The sequence below is a fragment of the Girardinichthys multiradiatus genome, chromosome 19, assembly GCF_021462225.1.
Source record: "Girardinichthys multiradiatus isolate DD_20200921_A chromosome 19, DD_fGirMul_XY1, whole genome shotgun sequence".
Taxonomy (NCBI): domain Eukaryota; kingdom Metazoa; phylum Chordata; class Actinopteri; order Cyprinodontiformes; family Goodeidae; genus Girardinichthys; species Girardinichthys multiradiatus.
The window spans coordinates 38,708,767-38,727,061 of NC_061811.1; the positions used below are offsets into that span (position 1 = coordinate 38,708,767).

Consider the following 18,295-nt stretch of genomic DNA (forward strand, 5'->3'; position numbering starts at 1 on the left):
TGGAGGAGGACGCTTTTTCTCTGTCTCCAGCACCCCCTCCCATATCTGCCCTGCTTCAGCTCTGTGTCTTGTCTTCTTTTTGGAGCCTCTTTTTGCATATCTTCCAAATTAAATTCTGAGTTATGGATTTGGTCAGCTGGTCTCTCAATGCAATTGATCAAATTTTCTCGAGGAGAAGACAGGGTGAAGGAGAGCCCAACTTGTCCGGACTGGACGTTTTTCTCTGGATACACAATGGACTCCTGGCAGAAGTTGAGGATTGTGTGTTTGTCGATAATGTCAGTCGAGGATGTGGAAGATGTGTATATAATTGGATGTTTGATATCAGGATTTCTGCTTTTTGGAGTCAGCGGTTACCTGGCATATCGAGAAATCCGGAGTGTCAGCAGCTGTTCTGGCTATTGTAAGGCTGCTTGGCACGTGTGATGGGATCTTCAGGGCGATCAGCACTCAGACTGAGATGTTACGTGAGCTGAATCGCAGACTGGATGTGATCCTTAGGATCGCAGGAAGGTTGCGGTTCCTGGACTCAGGGGTGAAATGGGATAAATCTTGGAGAAAGTTGTTCGCTCGGATCTGGCAGAAAGACCAGGAATTTGGCTGTTTGGATTCGCCTTTGAGAAGCACCAGTGAGACTCTCAAGGCTGACGGAAAATTAAGAGTCAGCCTAACCCAAATAATTACTGTTTTTCTGAATCTGGCTCCCCTGCACGGCCTTGATGGCTGGCTATCTTCAACTTCTCCTGGAAGTTATGTAAACATGACGCTCTGCTCCCTCTGCCCCCTCCCTTCCCTGAGGACACCTGTGGACCTGCTCAGAACTTTGTGGCCGGTTGATGTACATTCCAACGAACCATCAAGGACAATGGCCTCTGTGATAGTGCTTCATGGACTTACTTGCACACAATCACTTGCACACACACACACACGCTCAAGATAAACATATGCACCCCCTCACACCACCTTCACCGTTCCCGGCATGATGTTGTTTTGTAAACTTGCTGCTTCTTTGTGCTGAGGTTTTTTGCAATCTCAAACTGTATCCTGCTAAGGATAAAGTGTGAAATATTATTTTTTTTCTCTACTTACCTAATGTGGCCTCTTTTCTCATCTAGCAAGGGCAGCGCCTGTGAGTGGGCAGCAAAGCCTCGGTGACCCGTCCCCCCCTTGTCTTGTGTCATGATGTATGTTTGGATGGGTTGTACTGGAATTCTAATTTCCCCTCGGGGATCAATATAGTATCTTTGAATTGAATTGAAAACAATAACTGACAGAGACTGAGAGCTGATTGACAATTACTTCCTGATAATCAGGTGCCCTGACTTGGTCATTTTGATAAAAATTTCTTTCTTTGTTAATAATTGCCTTGGTACTTATTAATAGTTATTCATAGCCAAAACAAACATATTGCTGCACAACACATGACTGCGGGGTGAATAGTATCATGTTGTATCGCTTTTTCCATCTGTGCTTCTAAAATGAATGGGATTGTTGGCAGAGCATAAAGATACGCGTTGTATCGGCCACAGACTAGAAATGCACAGCCCCAGGATGTCAGCCCTACCTTAGTGCGATCTCCTCCCTCTTTCGGCGGTGTTGTTCAGCTCTGATCTCTCGTAGTTCCTGTCTGGCAGCCTTCTGTTCATCCACACAGTCTTCAATGAGATCTCTGCAAGATGCCAAAGTCAACAGCTTCCCCAGCAGAGCCTGAAGGATCTTTAGTTTTTCCCCTGCCGACAAAAAAAGAAAGAAACAAAAGTTATTTTAATGATTTTTAAATTCACTATATATCTAAACAATCTCTATAAACTGCAGGGTGGACTAATTAATATAGGGAACATCAAGTGATGACCAGTTACATGGGATTCAATGATGCCACCATCAAAGCCATTTCTTAGGATTCTTTGGAGACTGACCTAAGGCACATTTAATATGGACAGATTTGATTCAGAAAGGTAGAGAAGCAACTCTCCATTGCAGGCACCAATGCTAAAAGCAACACGTCAGACTTTAAGAGGGTAAGACTTTTCCATCAGTCTGTCTGCATTGTAGATTCTATCTGGGGTTCAGAGCAGTTACACCTCATCATTACTGATCTTCCAAACAGAAGCCTTATCTGTACTGGATACAGACTTCAAACTAGCAACCCTATTGCTAAGTTACTGACCTGGTGAAAGGTCATACACTGGAGTGCAGGACAACCTCTTCAGCAGCGCTGGATCAGACACTCGCAGTCCCACACATGGGTCATCCATGACTGTGAAACCACCTTGTTTTTGGTACCGGAACTTAGCGTTGCTATGGTTACAATCGGCACCAGAGGCTAGAATGTAGAGGCGCAGGATTTCTGACAGTGTGCAGCTATCCAGGTCCAGCTGTTTGAGACCAGAGCCCTGATGCAGCTGAGGCCAGGCTGCAGCCAATGAGGCGACGGCAGTCAGAGCTGACTGAGTGGGATCCGAATCATCGTCTAAAGCCTCCCACAGGTCTGCAGTGAGGACACATAGAAACAGAAGTATAGTGCCAGTATAAAGCCACATGGGCATGCAGAGGCTTAGCTGTTAAATGGTTCGTAATTTAAAACAAAACATGAGAAAGAATTGCATCAAGAATGGGTACTAATCTGGACTGGTCAATATTGACTTCTCTGTAGCTCTGGCTGCCTAATTCATATGTGTCCAACCTTCAGCCTGATCTTTGGCCACCTCCTCCTGCTCCTCGTCCAGAGCCTGAAATATGGCTGTCAAGAAGAAAAAAAGGAGCTCGCACAAAGGACCTTCTGGGTCAGTGCCGACCAGTGCCTCCTCCAGAACCTCTGTGGAAGAACAAAAATGTTTTAGACAGACCACATTATCTAGAAATAAACTGAATAAAAGAAGACAATGATTTGCAGTGTGGATCAGAACTATATTTAAGAAATTTGTTTTTCTACATAATGCCAAACATCAACAGCCACATCAGGAAACTCAATATATAGGCAGAATGATATATAGTAAGAGTAAAGTACACCCTCTTAAGTGTTTACATATTAAGACATATTTGCGGTGGTGCATGGTGTTGGAGCAAGCACCCAATGTACAGCGGCTATTGGTCCTCCATCAGGCTGTCTAGGGAGCAATACCTGACCTTGGGACCTTTGCTGAATTCCCCCCTACCTGCAATGATGAGACTGATGAGGTCAGACAGGAAACCACTACTGAGAATTATTACTGCTAGAGCTGCTGAATCACAGGTGTACTTTTTTTTTTAATTATACACATTTTTAATTTTGGCTTTATATTTGTTGATTAAATAGATAAATAGTGACTGAAACCTTCTGTGTGGTTTACTGAGCTTCAGGTTAGATTTAAAAGAGTGTGGAATCTGGTAAAGACTAGATCATTGTTATTATTCACTGAAAGGTCAAACCCTGGAACTTGGACTTTCTTTTAACCAACAATCCTCAGAAGCCCATGGCAATATAAAAATACTAAGGAAGCTGGCACAAATGCAACATCGAAAAATCATAAACTTCAACATTTTATTTTTAGTCCTCACAGACTTCAACATTATGAGAGATAATGTAATATTTAATCACAAATGGTACCAATGGAATATACAGGCTGTTCTTTAGTTCATTGTTGGCTTTATTGCCCAGCACTGCGGTGAGATCTGACTGTTTAAAACCCACTTTAAGGAACTGATGTGCTTCCATTGCAGAACACCATGCCAGGGGGATAAGTGCATCTCCAAAACAGAGATGGAACAAGGCATTGATGCAACACACAGCTCTGACTTAAGATGCTACTCTCACTCAGTGGATTTACTCATTTACATGATATGTGAGTAACCACACTGATGCAGGAGTTCTCCAACTCTGTCTCGTCTGTTAAAACACCGAAGAGTGACAGTCTACTCCATGATTTAAATAAGTAAACTGTATTTATATAGCACCTTTTACAGACTTTAAAAATCACAAAGTGCTTCACAAAGACAAACAAAAAAGCAAGAAAACAAAATATACATTACAGATTAAGTGTAGCAGTCTAGTTGGAATAAAAATGTCTAACTGCTTCTTAAAAGAGACAGGGGAGTTCATGCAGCGCAGGGGCAGTAGGAGAGATTTTCAGAGCCTCACAGCCATGGCCTGAAAAGCCCAATCTCCACGAGTTTTAAAGTGAGTCTATGGTACCACCAACAGCCTCTGGTCAAATGACTTTAAAGACCATGAGGTTCCAGTAAGTTCTGAATGTATTTAGGAGTTAGGCCATGACTAGTTCTGAATGTCAGGACCAAACTTTTAAAATGCATCCTATAATGAATAAGGAGCCCGTGCATGTAGGCCAGAACAGGAGTAATGTGTTCTGTTGGTCTTCATTAAGAGTCTTGCTGCCGCATTCTGTACAGTCTGAAGGTGACCTAAAGCAGATCTGCTTAGACAAGCAAAGGGAATATCAACAAAAGTCTAAATGAAATGAGACAGCCATAACCCCATCTTTAAAATGTTCCTTAAATCAAATAACAATTTTGGACCAGTTGTCTAGAATGATGTTCAAAGCATAGACAGTGGGTCGAAAGTGACACCCAAGTTTTTTATATTAGTTTTTAGAGAAGGCGTTAAAAAAGTAATATACTGCCTGATGACAAGAATTATCACCAGGAGCAACATCATTAACTAAACCTCTGTAAGAACACAATAAACCTGCATTACAACCTCCAATAGAAGAAAAAGCTCTGAGACTTCATGAGAATAAAAACAAAACTCACTCAAAAGTGGAGTAATCTATAATGTATAAAGCATAACTATAGAAACAATTATTTCATTACTTTTTTTCATTTCAACCACCTAGAGGGCAACATTTTTCCAAAATTGAAAAAAAAAAACAAAACAAAAAAAAAAACATGTATGTTCTCACCCAGAGTAATGCCCTCAGGGAACTCATCTTTCAGGTTAAAGGCCTCACCAAAAGCTCGCAGAAACTCTAAAACCATCAGAGCTTCTCCAAAGAGCTCTGCAGGAAGACGAGTTCTCACTGGCATTGGACTGGGTAACTCCTTTTAGAACAGACACAAAAATTTAGCACTTAAAATGGCAAAAGATAATTTTACATTTGTATAAAGGGAATTAAGGAAATGAAACCATCCATTAACTTTCATGTCCTTTAGTGACAGGTAAGGGTTTGGTTTCCATTTGTATTTACAGTTCTCAAGGTGAACCGTTTGACTCTTAGAAACAACATGTACAGATTATAAAAGTGAAGGACAGCCTAATATATAGTGACTATACCGTAATTGTAACATCACTGTGTGCAATATTTATATTGCAAAGGACTGTTTGGAGTGCAAGACCTGTTGACTAAAATATTTCAAGTGTCATGAACCTTTTATCATTTTTATGCTAATGTAATATTTAGCTAGTTGGACAGAGTCTCAAGGTAGCAGATGCTCACACCAGGCATAGATGACATTACCCAGAATACTACAGGTCACAGAGAGATGGAAGCACAAATGAGGAGGAGAGGAAAGAAGAAAATAGGCAGATATCGCACCTAATATCATCATCACAATTTTTTACCATTATCACCACTGCATATTTTCTAATATTGCTTAGCCCTAATGTTAAGATAAACCAGCATGATACACTCACACCATTCCTTGTTAACTGCATTACTGAATGTGCTCATTAAGAAACAACCCTTAGAGAACAGAAACAAGAGCTGACCTAATACTAAATACTTCTGACCTCTGTGTTAGAAAGCTGCTAAACTTTCTCACAGAAACTGAAATATGGTCATATCTGTATGGAATGACCTTTAACATTTTTATGTAGAAACATCAGAGCTGCTCAAGAAAAACAAGTTACACCGTAGCAGTATTAAACAACTGGATGTCGACTAATTTATTATTTTCCTACTGTACTAAAAATGATAAAGTCTTAAAGTATTGCCAAGATTTCCATTTATCAGTCCAAAGCTCCACATTAAAGCTTCTGCATTCACTGACCTTTAAGTCTTCACACTCCATATCCTCTCTGGGTTTGTTCCACAGCTTCAGTTGTTGAGCATATTTCTTCTTCTCTTCCTTCAACTTCTCTCGTTCCTGTCAATCAGTTGGTAATGTTGCAAATCAAACATTTCCTCCCAAACTGTAAAACTGCCATCAATGTTTATAGTTACTCACCCTCTCTTTCTCTAGTTTCCTGCGCTCCCTCTCTTCCCTCTTCCTCTGCTTCTCCTCCTCAAACCTTTGTCTCTGCTCCTCCCTCAGCTTGTCCTTACCCTCTCGCTCCTTCCTTTTGGCCTCCTGCACCTCCTCCCTCTCCTTCTTCAACCGCGCTTTCTCATAGACTGCAGTAGCCATCTCTTCCCGCTTCTGCAGCATCTTAAGCTTCTCCTCCAGCACATTTATTGACGACACCTGGAAATCAATTTCAATCAATAAAAAGATAAGCCATGATATTTCTTTAAAAAACTGAAAACACTGCACTTTAAAATATTAAAGAAATGTGACAATCATCCTCCTTCAGTCTGTTGTCTAATGACTTTAGATAACTTTGGAAAATTCCTACCAACAATCAGAGGAGTAAAACAGTTTGGCCCTTCTTATATAGACTGTTGGTTATGTAAGCAAAACGTTCCTTACTGTCTGCCAGCCTTTACTATGTACCATGTTGGACTTATACTGGATAACTTACACTGAGCTTAATTAAATCAGATTTAATGCTTCTTTATTTCTCTCAGCTCATTTAATTAGCCTTTAGTGTTAGCCATGAAAACATCTGATGTGAGTGAATCCAAGCCATGGTAATGTGTGAATAATACAACTCAGGTAATTGAATGCGTTTGTGATTTAACAGAAACAAAGCTTGCTGATGGCACACTGATTATTTGCCTGTAGAGCAGGTAACAGCTCTGATCGTTTGACCCAATATTTTTTTTGTAGCACTAGTGGCCTCAGTTTTTTTAGAGTAAGCTGACAGGAAACGGGTGGAGAGAGGGGGAAAACATGCAGCAAAGGTCCCTGGCTGGGAGTTGAACCGGCGATGGGCTGGAGCCTCTGAATATGAGGTGCGTGTTTTAACAGCAGATGTAAACCTTCAAAGCGGTCTACTTGTATCTGCATAAGCCAGGGCATGTTAATACCAGGTCTGAACAGGGCCACTGGAACTGACATTTCATAACCTCAGGTTCAGCATTCTGCCAGAAAGGGTTATATCTGAAGACAAGACAACTCATGTTTAATAGTTTTCTTTAAGCAGTAATTACCAAATAATAAAGAATTAACCAACAAGAAAAGATGATATTAGGCATAGTAGATTAAGGGGATTTAGGGAAGTTTCACTAATCAGACCAGATAAAGGGACAATTGGGCAATTCCGAACTGTAGCTGGTTGATTGGTGCATCTCTAAATTTTACTTTAGGGACAGTTCAGATAGCAACAGTGGTGGTGGTGAAAGACAAAGTCTGTGGATCAGTGATGGGTCAAATCTGACCCGCACAGACAGTGTGCTGCTTTAAGTCAGTGGTTAAATAGGCTTCAGGATTCTTAATATTATTGGATAGTCGAATTATTTTTACCTCTGCCTTCCTCCGTCCCTGTTGGATGGAGTAAGGGGGAGTCAGGTTTAGCCTGAACAGGCTCAGTTATGGTTGAGGTGCAAACACACCCTCTATCTCTAGTACCAATGCAACCCCTTCTCTTATCCAATGGACAGAGAGGTACCTCCAATCTTTGTGGTTTTTAGTATAACAATGGCCACCAGTGGGCTCCAGATGGACACACTTTATCAGTTTATTATTTTACTTAGTACCCTACACATAGCCCATTCAATAAATGACCAAACTGTAACACTCAGCAGTCTAATCTAACCTCCCCAACAACCCCGCACCGTTCCAAACCCTTTGTGAAGAGCCTTGAGACGACGTTATGTGAAGTGGCGCTATATAAATAAAACTGAACTGAATTGAATAGTAACACTAAAAACAAAAAACAAAGCCCAATCTGACAAAAGAAGAGGAACCTGCTGCATCTTAACATCATGTATTGCGCAAACACATACCTGTCCAGAAGAGCCAATAGAGTGAGGGCTGAAGGGGAGAAGGGGGGGCTCATCCGGAAAGAACTGAGAGAAGCTTTGTTCAGACAGCCTGTACTTCTTCACCGTGGAGGGCTAAAAAAAACAAATAGATATAACTGGTGCGAGTTAGTTATGCGACATGATTATGCAGCAAGGATCTGACCAGTAACTATAATGTAGCTCCTACCTTAAGAATAATGCTTCCCTTCTGAGGTTCACAATGCTGCTTGAAGAGGAGTTTCAGTCTTTCTCTGGATACAGCAGATTTCTTTCGACTGATAAAAAAAATAAAAAGATTAAGAACTAGATTAGAAATTTATAGATATTTTTTTTGGCACTAGTGGCCTTTGTTTTATTTGTTTGACAGTAGGCAGACAGGAAAGAAGGGTAGAGAGAGGGGGAGACATTCGGCAAATGTCGCCGGGTCAGGGACTCGATCCCGGGACAGCTGCTTCGAGGACTGTAGCCTCTTTATATGGTCGCGCGTTTAACCCCTACACCATCAGCGCCGCGCCCTAGACTAGAAATGTAAAAGTAATGATCATCTATCAGATTTAAGAATTGTAAGAAAAAAATTCCCACAGATCAGTGTGAAAATGATTCCAGCAGACTCTGGTCCACCAGATCAACCAAGGTAGCTCCAAATTGAAACACGGTTGTTGTTCAACAAAAAAAAAACAAAAAAAACAACTGCATCCAAACCCAACGGTACACTCTGAAATTGTTGACTGTTAATATCCACTCATGAACATATTCAGCTTGAGTTGTTTCCAGTTGCTAAAGTCAGCTAAAACTAACTGTAGATGACTAGCTGTTGGCTTCTACCACTCTAAGGACGTATTTACTTTCCAACTCCACAGAGCCTCATGTCAAAAAAGTCAAATAAAAATAAAAAGCTAAAATGAAATGTATCCAATTATTTTTTTATAAACACTAGCCCCCTTTTCTTCAGTCAGTGGTGCAATTCTGTACAACAAATCTAGAGACACTAACAAGTTGGCTGAGAAGAAACTGTTGAATCTGGTGATTTTCACGTTGATCAGTGAACACATCACACCTCAACACCACCAGGTCAAGAAAACACTCTACAGAGTGGATGTTATTGTGGAAAAAACACTGAAAGCTAGTCATTTTTGTGTCAGTGAGGTGCTTCTAAGCAAGGCCTGAAAGTGCACAGAAAAATAAGCAGCTATTTAAAAAGGAAACCATTTTCCCTAAGGCGCGTCAAGACATCTGTGGATGTGTAAGAGCATCACTTTTCAGGAGATAACAGGAAGGCTGAATGGTGTACATGTTTTACCCTTTTGAGCTTTCAGCCATGGTTATGGAACAGGCTGGATTTTGGAATTCTTAGAACTAAGGTAAGGCTCAGCATTCCACAGGGAATACACAAGAACATTTATATTCACAGTTAATACATTTGGTGAACCCCTACTTGTGGTATTCTAAAGATGTTCTCACAAAGTTACAAAATTACCAAACAACAGTAAATGATAATGTCTTCAGTTGTTTTTAAAAATGAATTATTACCTTTGTTAAAAGATTTTTACCTGATTTGATTGCCTTTGACCGTAAAAGGTTCGCTGCATTCATCCTTGATTTTCCTTACTCTGTAAATAAAAGCTGATGGGTTCAGGGGCTTCTTCTTTCCACTGACAAGCAAACAAACAAACAAACGTGTCATTACATTTATCTGCAGAGACATTTTTAGCAGCAAGAGTTCCTTCAGAATAAACAGTACCAACGCACAACACGCACAGCATGAGAAGAGCTGAACAAGATTTCTATTCTGCCACAATCATTTAAAAAAGCTTTACTTTTTAGTGCATGCCTGTAAAAATGAACCAGTTCAAACACATTTAAGAAACAAACTGATGTGATTTTAATCATTACAGACATAAAGTAATGCATCTTAAATTCATAGCAAAACTGCCCCCATTGAGTGCTGCTCTACAGGGCAAAGCTGGTTCCATTCAAAACCCTTACTGTGCAGAGATGGGTAGTAAGGTGTTACATTTACTCCATTACACTTAGTAACTTTTCTGGGGTGAGGAGTACTTTAAAAAGTAGTTTTCCTTCACCATACTTTTTACCTTTCCTTAAGAAACATAATTTTAAAGTAACACTTCTTTCACTTAAGTACAACCTTCGGCTTCTCGACCCACCTCTGGTCACAAGCATGATATCTTCCAAGCACATAACCTGCCTTGTTCTGACATTATTTTCTACGTCCGGTAATATTTGGAGAAGTTAATATATATCTTGTACATACAATAATACTTTAGATATTGGCTACACAAACTTATACTTCATCTACCCATGCTGCTCTGTTAGTCTTATCAAGGTTAGTCCACATGCTCATCCTTTTTCTCTTACTGAATAATGAGCTAGATCAGGTAGAGTTTGCGCTTGTGCTGCCTCTTAGAGCATGTAGAGGTCATTTCTAATGTCTCACATTGAGCTTATGCCTACTAAATGACAGACCACATACTGAATTACTGATGCCTACGAACAACTTGAATAGGACTGCCACAATTTGTCGATGTCGACTATATTTCTAGTTAGCACCTAATTTTTATAATTTCATCTTTTCAGTTCTTAAAAGTGAAAACAACTTTTTCTACGTTGTTGTGTGTCTGTGTTCTTTACTGCTCTAGACATTGTTTGCTAGTTGTGTTTTGGTATGTTTACTATGCATGTTTTTAACTTAAGTGTTTTTATATATTTTATAAACACTAACTACATACATACTAAATATTTACACAATTACATTTCCAAAGCTACTTATAACCTATCATTAATTTTCTCTTGCTTTCAATTCTTTGTTTCATTACCAATAATGACTTGTTTTATCCATCTGTTTATTTGATTTGATCATTTTATTGTGCATCTCTAGTAGTTAAATTTCTGTCAGGTTTTTAACCTCTATAAAGCACTTTGTGTTTATACCTGATTACTCAAAAGTGCTATATAAATAAAATTTTATCTATTGATTGAGCTCTCCTTCAGGGCGTTCCTTGTCGTAGACATGGCAGAGTGGAGGGCACAGCAGGAGCTAGACACAGACCTGTTGCCAGTCCTTCTGGCAACAGGACCCCACTGGGATGAGGTCACCGGGCCTTCTATTGCCACCAAGGGACTGTGTACCAAGTTCAATCCTCTTAGGCTGAACGAGGGGGAGTTGCACCTGCCTAGAAACATCCTGTCACAGGGGGAAAAAGGCAACAGGCTGTTTTGCCAAGGTCACTGAGGTCAGCTGTGCAGGAAGCCTGCCATGTGGACACAGGCTCCAGCCAGTTTGGTGTTCCCAAGATCCTGCACCGTCTCTGTGAGGGCTACTACTGGGATCAGCAGCAGACCACTGGACCAGTCCGGTGCTCAGCTTAAGCAGCAACCAGCAGGAACACCAATGCAACAAATTGCTGAGGACATCATGGCCCATACAGATAGGGGAAACGGTTATATCCCCAAGACCAAACCTTGAGAACAGGGAGTTCCAACCCATGTCCGTAGTCCTTGGGATTTAAAAGACCTGGACCACCCCACTTCACCCTCAGAGTGATGGGCTGGTGGGGAGGTTAAACAAGAGACCAGCACAGGAATCCATCATCTCAGAACACCTGCGGGACTGTGACACCCATCTGAACTTCATCCTCATAGCCAATAGGTCACCAGTCCAGACTCCAACAAGTCCACGTTGTCACTGCAAAAGGGAGGCACTTCAGTGCTGGAGAGCTGATGTGGGTCTATAGTCCGAAGAGAAGAAAAGAGCGTGCACAGACATTATAGCACCTTTCAGAGGACATTCTATTCCACCTTTCCTTGAGGGATGTTTGCAAATCCCCACTGCTCCACACAATTGGACTCACAGCAGGAGCCGCCTTCCCCTCAATCTATTTCATCCACTAAGATCCGTATAGCTCCTGTTGTGACGTTAACTGAAACATATTGTCGGGCGAGTGGAGGCAGTGTAATGATCCTTAAGGGATTATTCTTGTGTTCACTATTGATGTCTCTTTTAGGTTATGATGCATTTGGTTGTGTGGCGAGGAACGTTGGGTGTGAATGATGAGGGTGAGCGAACGAGCCGAAGGAGCACTGGCGAGGGTTTCAGCAGTGACGGTTACCCAGCGTTACCCACCGTTATTCTACCACCACTATAAAACGAACATCTGGTGCTTTGGTGTTACATATTGTAACATTTGTACAGAAGTGTGGTCTAAGTAAAAATGTAGTCCAAGTTAAATGTGACTGAAAACAAAACATGTTCTCATAAAAACAAAAAAGCAAACTAAAGAAAAAAAAAGAAGAGTAATGGCATTAATTAGTACTCATCTCAGTATTTGATATTGCCAAGTGTTCAAATGTGGAAATTTGTACATGTTAGAACTGGGAAATTTCCACATCACTATTACACAACAGGAATAAAACCAGAAGAAGAGACATACAGGAAGCGCATCATATGCAAACATAACTCTGTTTCACTTTAAAGCTGCACATCCCAGAATGGCAAACATGAATCCTGTCACTTAAAGGGTTTTTAATTAGCACAATCATTGTACCAGGGTTTATTACCTTGCAGCATGCAAAGTTAGGCTTGGAAACAAGAACAACACTCCTTTCATAACAACATCCTCAGAGAAAGTATGAAACATCTGAAACTGGAAAAGCTAAAATGTACACTAAAAGGGTTTTCTGTGAATGTGGATCAAATCTGGTAAACCTGTCCTACCTTTACATACCTCAAGTAATCCCAGTTTAATTGTTTTATAAATCAAATGGACCAAGGAATTGTCTGGAGGTCTAAATAATGTGCTGTGTAGAAGTGGTTTCAGGTGATTTTTTATCTACTGACCCGTTGACCTGTGGTTTGGGACTTTGGAAGGCGTCACTCTCATCGTCGCTGTCACTAATCACAATGGTGTCGCCGTCTGCTGGTCTGCTTTGGCTGTTAGTGGGTGTTGCTCCGTTAGCACTAGAGTAAGGCGACAGCACCTGCACAACCTTACACATGTGCCTAAAACACACACATCACGTACCTGCATCAGAACTGATAATAGTCTAATTGGTTGAAATGGGTTTCATGTAATCACTTTATTGCACCTATATGCTAATTTAAAACCAACAAGAAAAGAAATTATGGCGACTGCTGGAGCCCAAAGATGAACATTAAAACTAGATTACTCGTCTGTACCTAGCACCATTGCGTCCGCTGACATCCACTATTTCTCCTGGGAAGAAACGGTCTTTGACAAAGGCATAAACGTCCTCGCAGAGCTCCGACAGCCTGCAGTGGCCACTCAGAGCAGCAAGGTGGAGCATTGGCACTACGAGGGCCTGAGGGAAGCTCTGCAGACTCTGCTTCGCTCGTCGCTCGCTCTCCACAGCCTCCAGGTAGGTGAGGTCTGCTCGCCCCGTCAGTGCACAACTCCATACTAAACTGTTACAAAGGATGGTCCTCTCAAAGAACTCACTGTGGGTGGGAGGAAGGAAAAGAAAAAATGTGATTCAAATGTTTGCGATGTTGGATGTATCATGCGTTGCCCTACACACAAAAATGTACATTTTTTTTTTTTTTTAAATACAGACAAATATGACAGACTAATGAGAGCAGAACTGATTCAAACTGTTACAGAAAAATGTTAAGAATAACGGTGATCCAACGATGGAGTAAAGGACAGGCAAAACAAACCGGAATTGTTAAATGTAACTTATAACTGCATTACTTTCCTATAAGAAATGTATGCAAAACATGAAAAAACTAAATGTGCACATAGAAATCTTATTAGCTTGAATGACAAATCTTTTATTAATGAAGACTTAACAGAGGCCCAAGAACTAGATAGGCATACCTCTTTTACATTAATTGACAGGAAGATCTGGCCTTTTCATTATGCAACACAATGCTGAGCGTGTCACTCTTTCATGAAAAATAAAGTCCTTGGACATCATTTTTCTACATTGAAGAACAAGTAAGTGGATATCAAATGGTAAATGGACTGAACTTATATAGTGCTTTTCCAGTCATACAGACCGCTTTACACTAGAGCCACATTCACCCAATCGCACTCACTAACACTCATACGCAGATCAGTAGGCAACCTGAGGTTAAGTGCCTTGCCCAGGGACACATTGATGTATGGCAGGAGGAAGCTGGAATTGAACCCACAACCTTCTGATTGCAAGACGACTACTCTTCCTACTGAGCCACAATCGCCTTTCATTCTTCAGAACAGTTAAAACCCACTCATCAATTTAGAATAAAATAGAAATATTCTTCATCATCCCACAAAGGGGAAATTCAGGTATTTAGCTGCTGAATGGCTTTGAAGACTGTCTAGAAGTCTCCTGGCTGCCAAGTGACAGGGCAGGGGCTTTGGTCACCATGGATGCCTGATTAGGTATTGGCCGATTACCAGTATCAAGGAATAACAACATCTTAAAAAGTTCCGGATTCCAAACCACAAAGATTTCCCATCATACTTTTTCAAATCCTTGTCGTGAGATTCCAGAGAGCAATATAATTTCTCCAACTGAATGGAGTACAAATTGCCAGTAAGCTGGCAGAAAGAAGGCTCCTATTCATTTTCCATTGCTTAAATTTGGAAATATTCTCTATTCCAAAACACAAAACCTTGATGTGGAGACTCAAGTTTATTCAGATAATACTACTTTAAAGCCACAGTTGGAAACCATGAGCAGGATCTCTGTTAAGTAGCTGACTGCAGGCTGTACAAGAGCAGACAGCCCAACTAATCAGCTAATATCTGCTTATTAGACACTCAGTGTTGCCCTGTAAAGAGCAGAACTGCAATAAGTTAGTTATATTTTGCACAATAGGCAGAAATGGAGCCTTAATAACTAATGTGACTTGCATTCTGTGTTTATTTAAAATTTTTGGGTAAGACTATCTTCGTGTAAACACAATGTTGTTAACATTATCTTACCATGGAAATCTCAACTCACGCCAATTCTTAATGTTGGTTTGATCTTTTAAAGTCTATAAGCAGTGTTATTAAACTGCAGAAATGCATCTATAGCAGAGAAGTAGACAACACACTGCAACACTCCAGTCAGAAGACATTAAATAAGACTGGTTATATACAAGCTGCTGATAGGAAAGTGGAGATCTTCAGGATCAAATCTGGACATCTCCGTTTGTAAATTATCAGTTTTCAGTTATATACTTTTTTCAAGAAATAAAAACGGGAACTTGCAGCAATAAACTGTGTGCCCCCTTTTTACACTTCGTTTTGACATTGTCTTTATATATTTTATTTATCTTACAGATGTTTTTTTGCACAAAATGGTTAATAACTATGTTAAACAAAGGTGAATGTGAGATCTTCCAATGTGCATTTTCAAAGATGAGCATGACGGGTAGTTGTGTTATACTTATTGAGTTTCTGTTTTTAAGAGAGCTCTTTAAAACAGTGGTTCTCACACTTTTTATGATCTGTAAAACCTCAGTTAATACCCGGTTTTCCCTACCACAATCTTTTCAGAATCAAATGTATAGGCCAAGTTTTACACAGTATTGCAACAGAAGTTTCAGTTTCTTGTGATATAACAAAACAAAACATGCGTCTGCCTGACTTATTGATGCAATTTAAATATGCACTGGGGTTTTATTCAGAAGCTGGAACCTCTAAGTTTGTAGGTGGCGAAATTCACACTTTACTCAAAATCCAATATGGCTGCCTTGCACCAGTCACAGTTAAAAACGGTTTATCTGCACTTCTGACAAGTTAATTCACGTTAAATATTTTCTACAAACGGTACTATATAGCGTTGATGCCCTGTGGGGGGTGCTCCAGGAGTATGGAATCGGGGGCCCTTTATTAGGGGCCATCCGGTCCCTGTACGAGCGGAGCAGGAGTTTGGTCCGCATTGCCGGCACTAAGTCGGACCTGTTCCCGGTGCATGTTGGACTCCGGCAGGGCTGCCCTTTGTCACTGGTCCTGTTCATAACTTTTATGGACAGGATTTCTAGACGCAGCCAAGGGCCGAAGGGGGTCGGGTTTGGGGACCAGTGGATTTCGTCTCTTCTTTTTGCAGATGACGTGGTCCTGCTGGCCCCCTCTAGCCAAGACCTACAGCATGCGCTGTGGCGGTTCGCAGCCGAGTGTGAAGCGGCTGGGATGAAGATCAGCTCCTCCAAGTCCGAGGCCATGGTACTCGACCGGAAAAGGGTGGCTTGTCCTCTTCAGGTTGGAGGGGAGTTCCTGCCTCAAGTGGAGGAGTTTAAGTATCTCGGGGTCTTGTTCACGAGTGAGGGAAGAATGGAGCGGGAGATTGACAGACGGATTGGTGCGGCTGCCACAGTAATGGGGGCGCTGTGCCGGTCCGTTGTGGTGAAGAGAGAGCTGAGCCGAAAAGCAAAGCTCTCAATTTACTGGTCGGTCTACGTTCCTACCCTCACCTATGGCTATGAACTTTGGGTCATGACCGAAAGAACGAGATCCCGGATACAAGCGGCTGAAATGAGCTTCCTCCGTAGGGTGGGCGGGCACTCCCTTAGAGATAGGGTGAGGACCTCGGCCATCCGGGAGGGGCTCGGAGTAGAGCCGCTGCTCCTCCACATCGAGAGGAGCCAGTTGAGGTGGCTCGGGCATCTATACCGGATGCCTCCTGGACGCCTTCCTCGGGAGGTGTTCCAGGCACGTCCCACCGGGAGGAGGCCCAGGGGACTAATGAAAATGAGATACAGTGTTTGAAAGCACAACATTTTTAGAACTATATCATTATTAATGTTTATTGTTAGTGGCAGTTACCCTGAAGACTGAGAACAATAATTAGTACATCCCACTGGTTTCCAATCTTGGAACCAAATCATGACTAAATTGAGTTTGATGTCATTCTCAGATCCAACTTCAAAGGTTAATGGAACACCACATAAGTAGTCAATATTTTCACATTTCTATGTATTTTTTCGTACAAGTACCCCTTACCTGTCCATGAGACGAGCAGCTATACGGGGAGAGAAGATCTGAATAACAGAAGTGTGCAAATGAAACCGAACTGCCTTTCTGGGCTAAACTCCTCGAGCTAAGCTCTGATTGCTAACAAGCTAACAGACACTTTAGCTAGCCAACCGTACACCTGCCCCGCTCCTACAGTACCCTCTAGCTTTTACTACCTGCTTTAACCGGCTCCCTGCTGTCCACTTACCATGGTACACTGGCACATTGGTAAAACAAAAAAAAGTCTGTTATTTTTTAATCTTAATTCATAATAAAGTTAGCTTTTATGTCTAGTGTGGAAGTTTGTCTGTCAGTCATAGAACATTCCAAACTTACTTTAAACGGTTTTCAGAGATGAGGCAGCTACTTACTCATAGGACCTGAATATTTCATGAGTGATTTTACAGAGAAACACTTCTTCCTCTGGTCGCAGATCAGCCGGAGGTTTCTGTCGGGTGAAGGGCTTTCTGTGGAGTAGCGGCATCTCTTCACTCCGCTTCCACTCTAAAAGAAAGAGGAGCGAAACCGGGTCACTTGCCGTTACCGAATAAAACACCATACTTTAGTGAAACGTATCAACTTAAAACCTTAAAACTGAAACAGAGCCCCGGTTAAAATGTGGCCGAAGCCCGACAGAACAGCAGGAGTTAGGAGGTGAGCGGGTCTTTTGTTACACGCGCCGATAATCCTGCCCGCATGGAAGTGCTCCTCTTCATTATCTCCCAGCCAACACTAAACTCTGAGTCAATCCAACACAAAGCTCACAAATTCAAACCTCCAACACCCAATACACTAAAACAGACACAGTAACCGATATAAACGACCAGTCTTTACCAAGTTGTGAAACGATGAAGCGACAACAGACGGTCCGAAATGAGGAGGAAGAAGTCCGGGCTAAGCCGTCTCACTGGCGGATTGTTGACGAAGTTTTCATCCACTTCACGGACCCACGACCAGCTGGGAAATTTCAGTGCTTCGCCTACGCTTTTTTTCATGATTGTAAGAAGGGAAAATGTCGGTAAGCGTGCAACAACAGGGTGCATTTAGTCAAGTTGGGAATAAAGTGTCGTGTAGAGCTTTTTGAAATGTTACACCACCTCTGTCATAGAACGTACACGGTTAAAACAGGATTTGTTGACTTTTGTTGGTCGTTTATCTCATTTAGTTTGGTTAAAACTATACTATGCAACCACAGATGTGTGCTTAGTGAATGGATATGTACCACAGACATTTAAGGTAGGTAATAAAGAAACCCTCGTTTGATTAAGATGATTT

The 18,295-nt window shown here is 41.4% G+C and overlaps 1 protein-coding gene across 2 annotated transcripts in view; it reads right to left on the reverse strand.

The window, feature by feature from the left end:
• Positions 1-17,977, reverse strand: part of baz1a (bromodomain adjacent to zinc finger domain, 1A) — a 41,439-nt gene extending 23,462 nt beyond the window's left edge. The window contains exons 1-14 of one of the 2 annotated variants that reach the window (XM_047345487.1): positions 17,855-17,948; positions 17,608-17,759; positions 17,392-17,524; positions 13,252-13,530; positions 12,913-13,074; positions 9,608-9,709; positions 8,245-8,332; positions 8,040-8,150; positions 6,160-6,396; positions 5,983-6,078; positions 4,896-5,034; positions 2,684-2,815; positions 2,168-2,488; positions 1,565-1,730 (exon numbers count right to left, since the gene is read on the reverse strand). In XM_047345487.1, the coding sequence (XP_047201443.1) occupies positions 1,565-1,730; positions 2,168-2,488; positions 2,684-2,815; positions 4,896-5,034; positions 5,983-6,078; positions 6,160-6,396; positions 8,040-8,150; positions 8,245-8,332; positions 9,608-9,709; positions 12,913-13,074; positions 13,252-13,530; positions 17,392-17,504 (1,946 nt within the window). In that variant the 5' untranslated portion in view covers positions 17,505-17,524; positions 17,608-17,759; positions 17,855-17,948. Of the gene's footprint in view, positions 1-1,564; positions 1,731-2,167; positions 2,489-2,683; positions 2,816-4,895; positions 5,035-5,982; positions 6,079-6,159; positions 6,397-8,039; positions 8,151-8,244; positions 8,333-9,607; positions 9,710-12,912; positions 13,075-13,251; positions 13,531-17,391; positions 17,525-17,607; positions 17,760-17,854 lie in introns of both variants that reach the window. The other variant, XM_047345486.1, reaches the window with a different exon arrangement.
• Between the last annotated feature and the right edge of the window lie 318 nt (positions 17,978-18,295).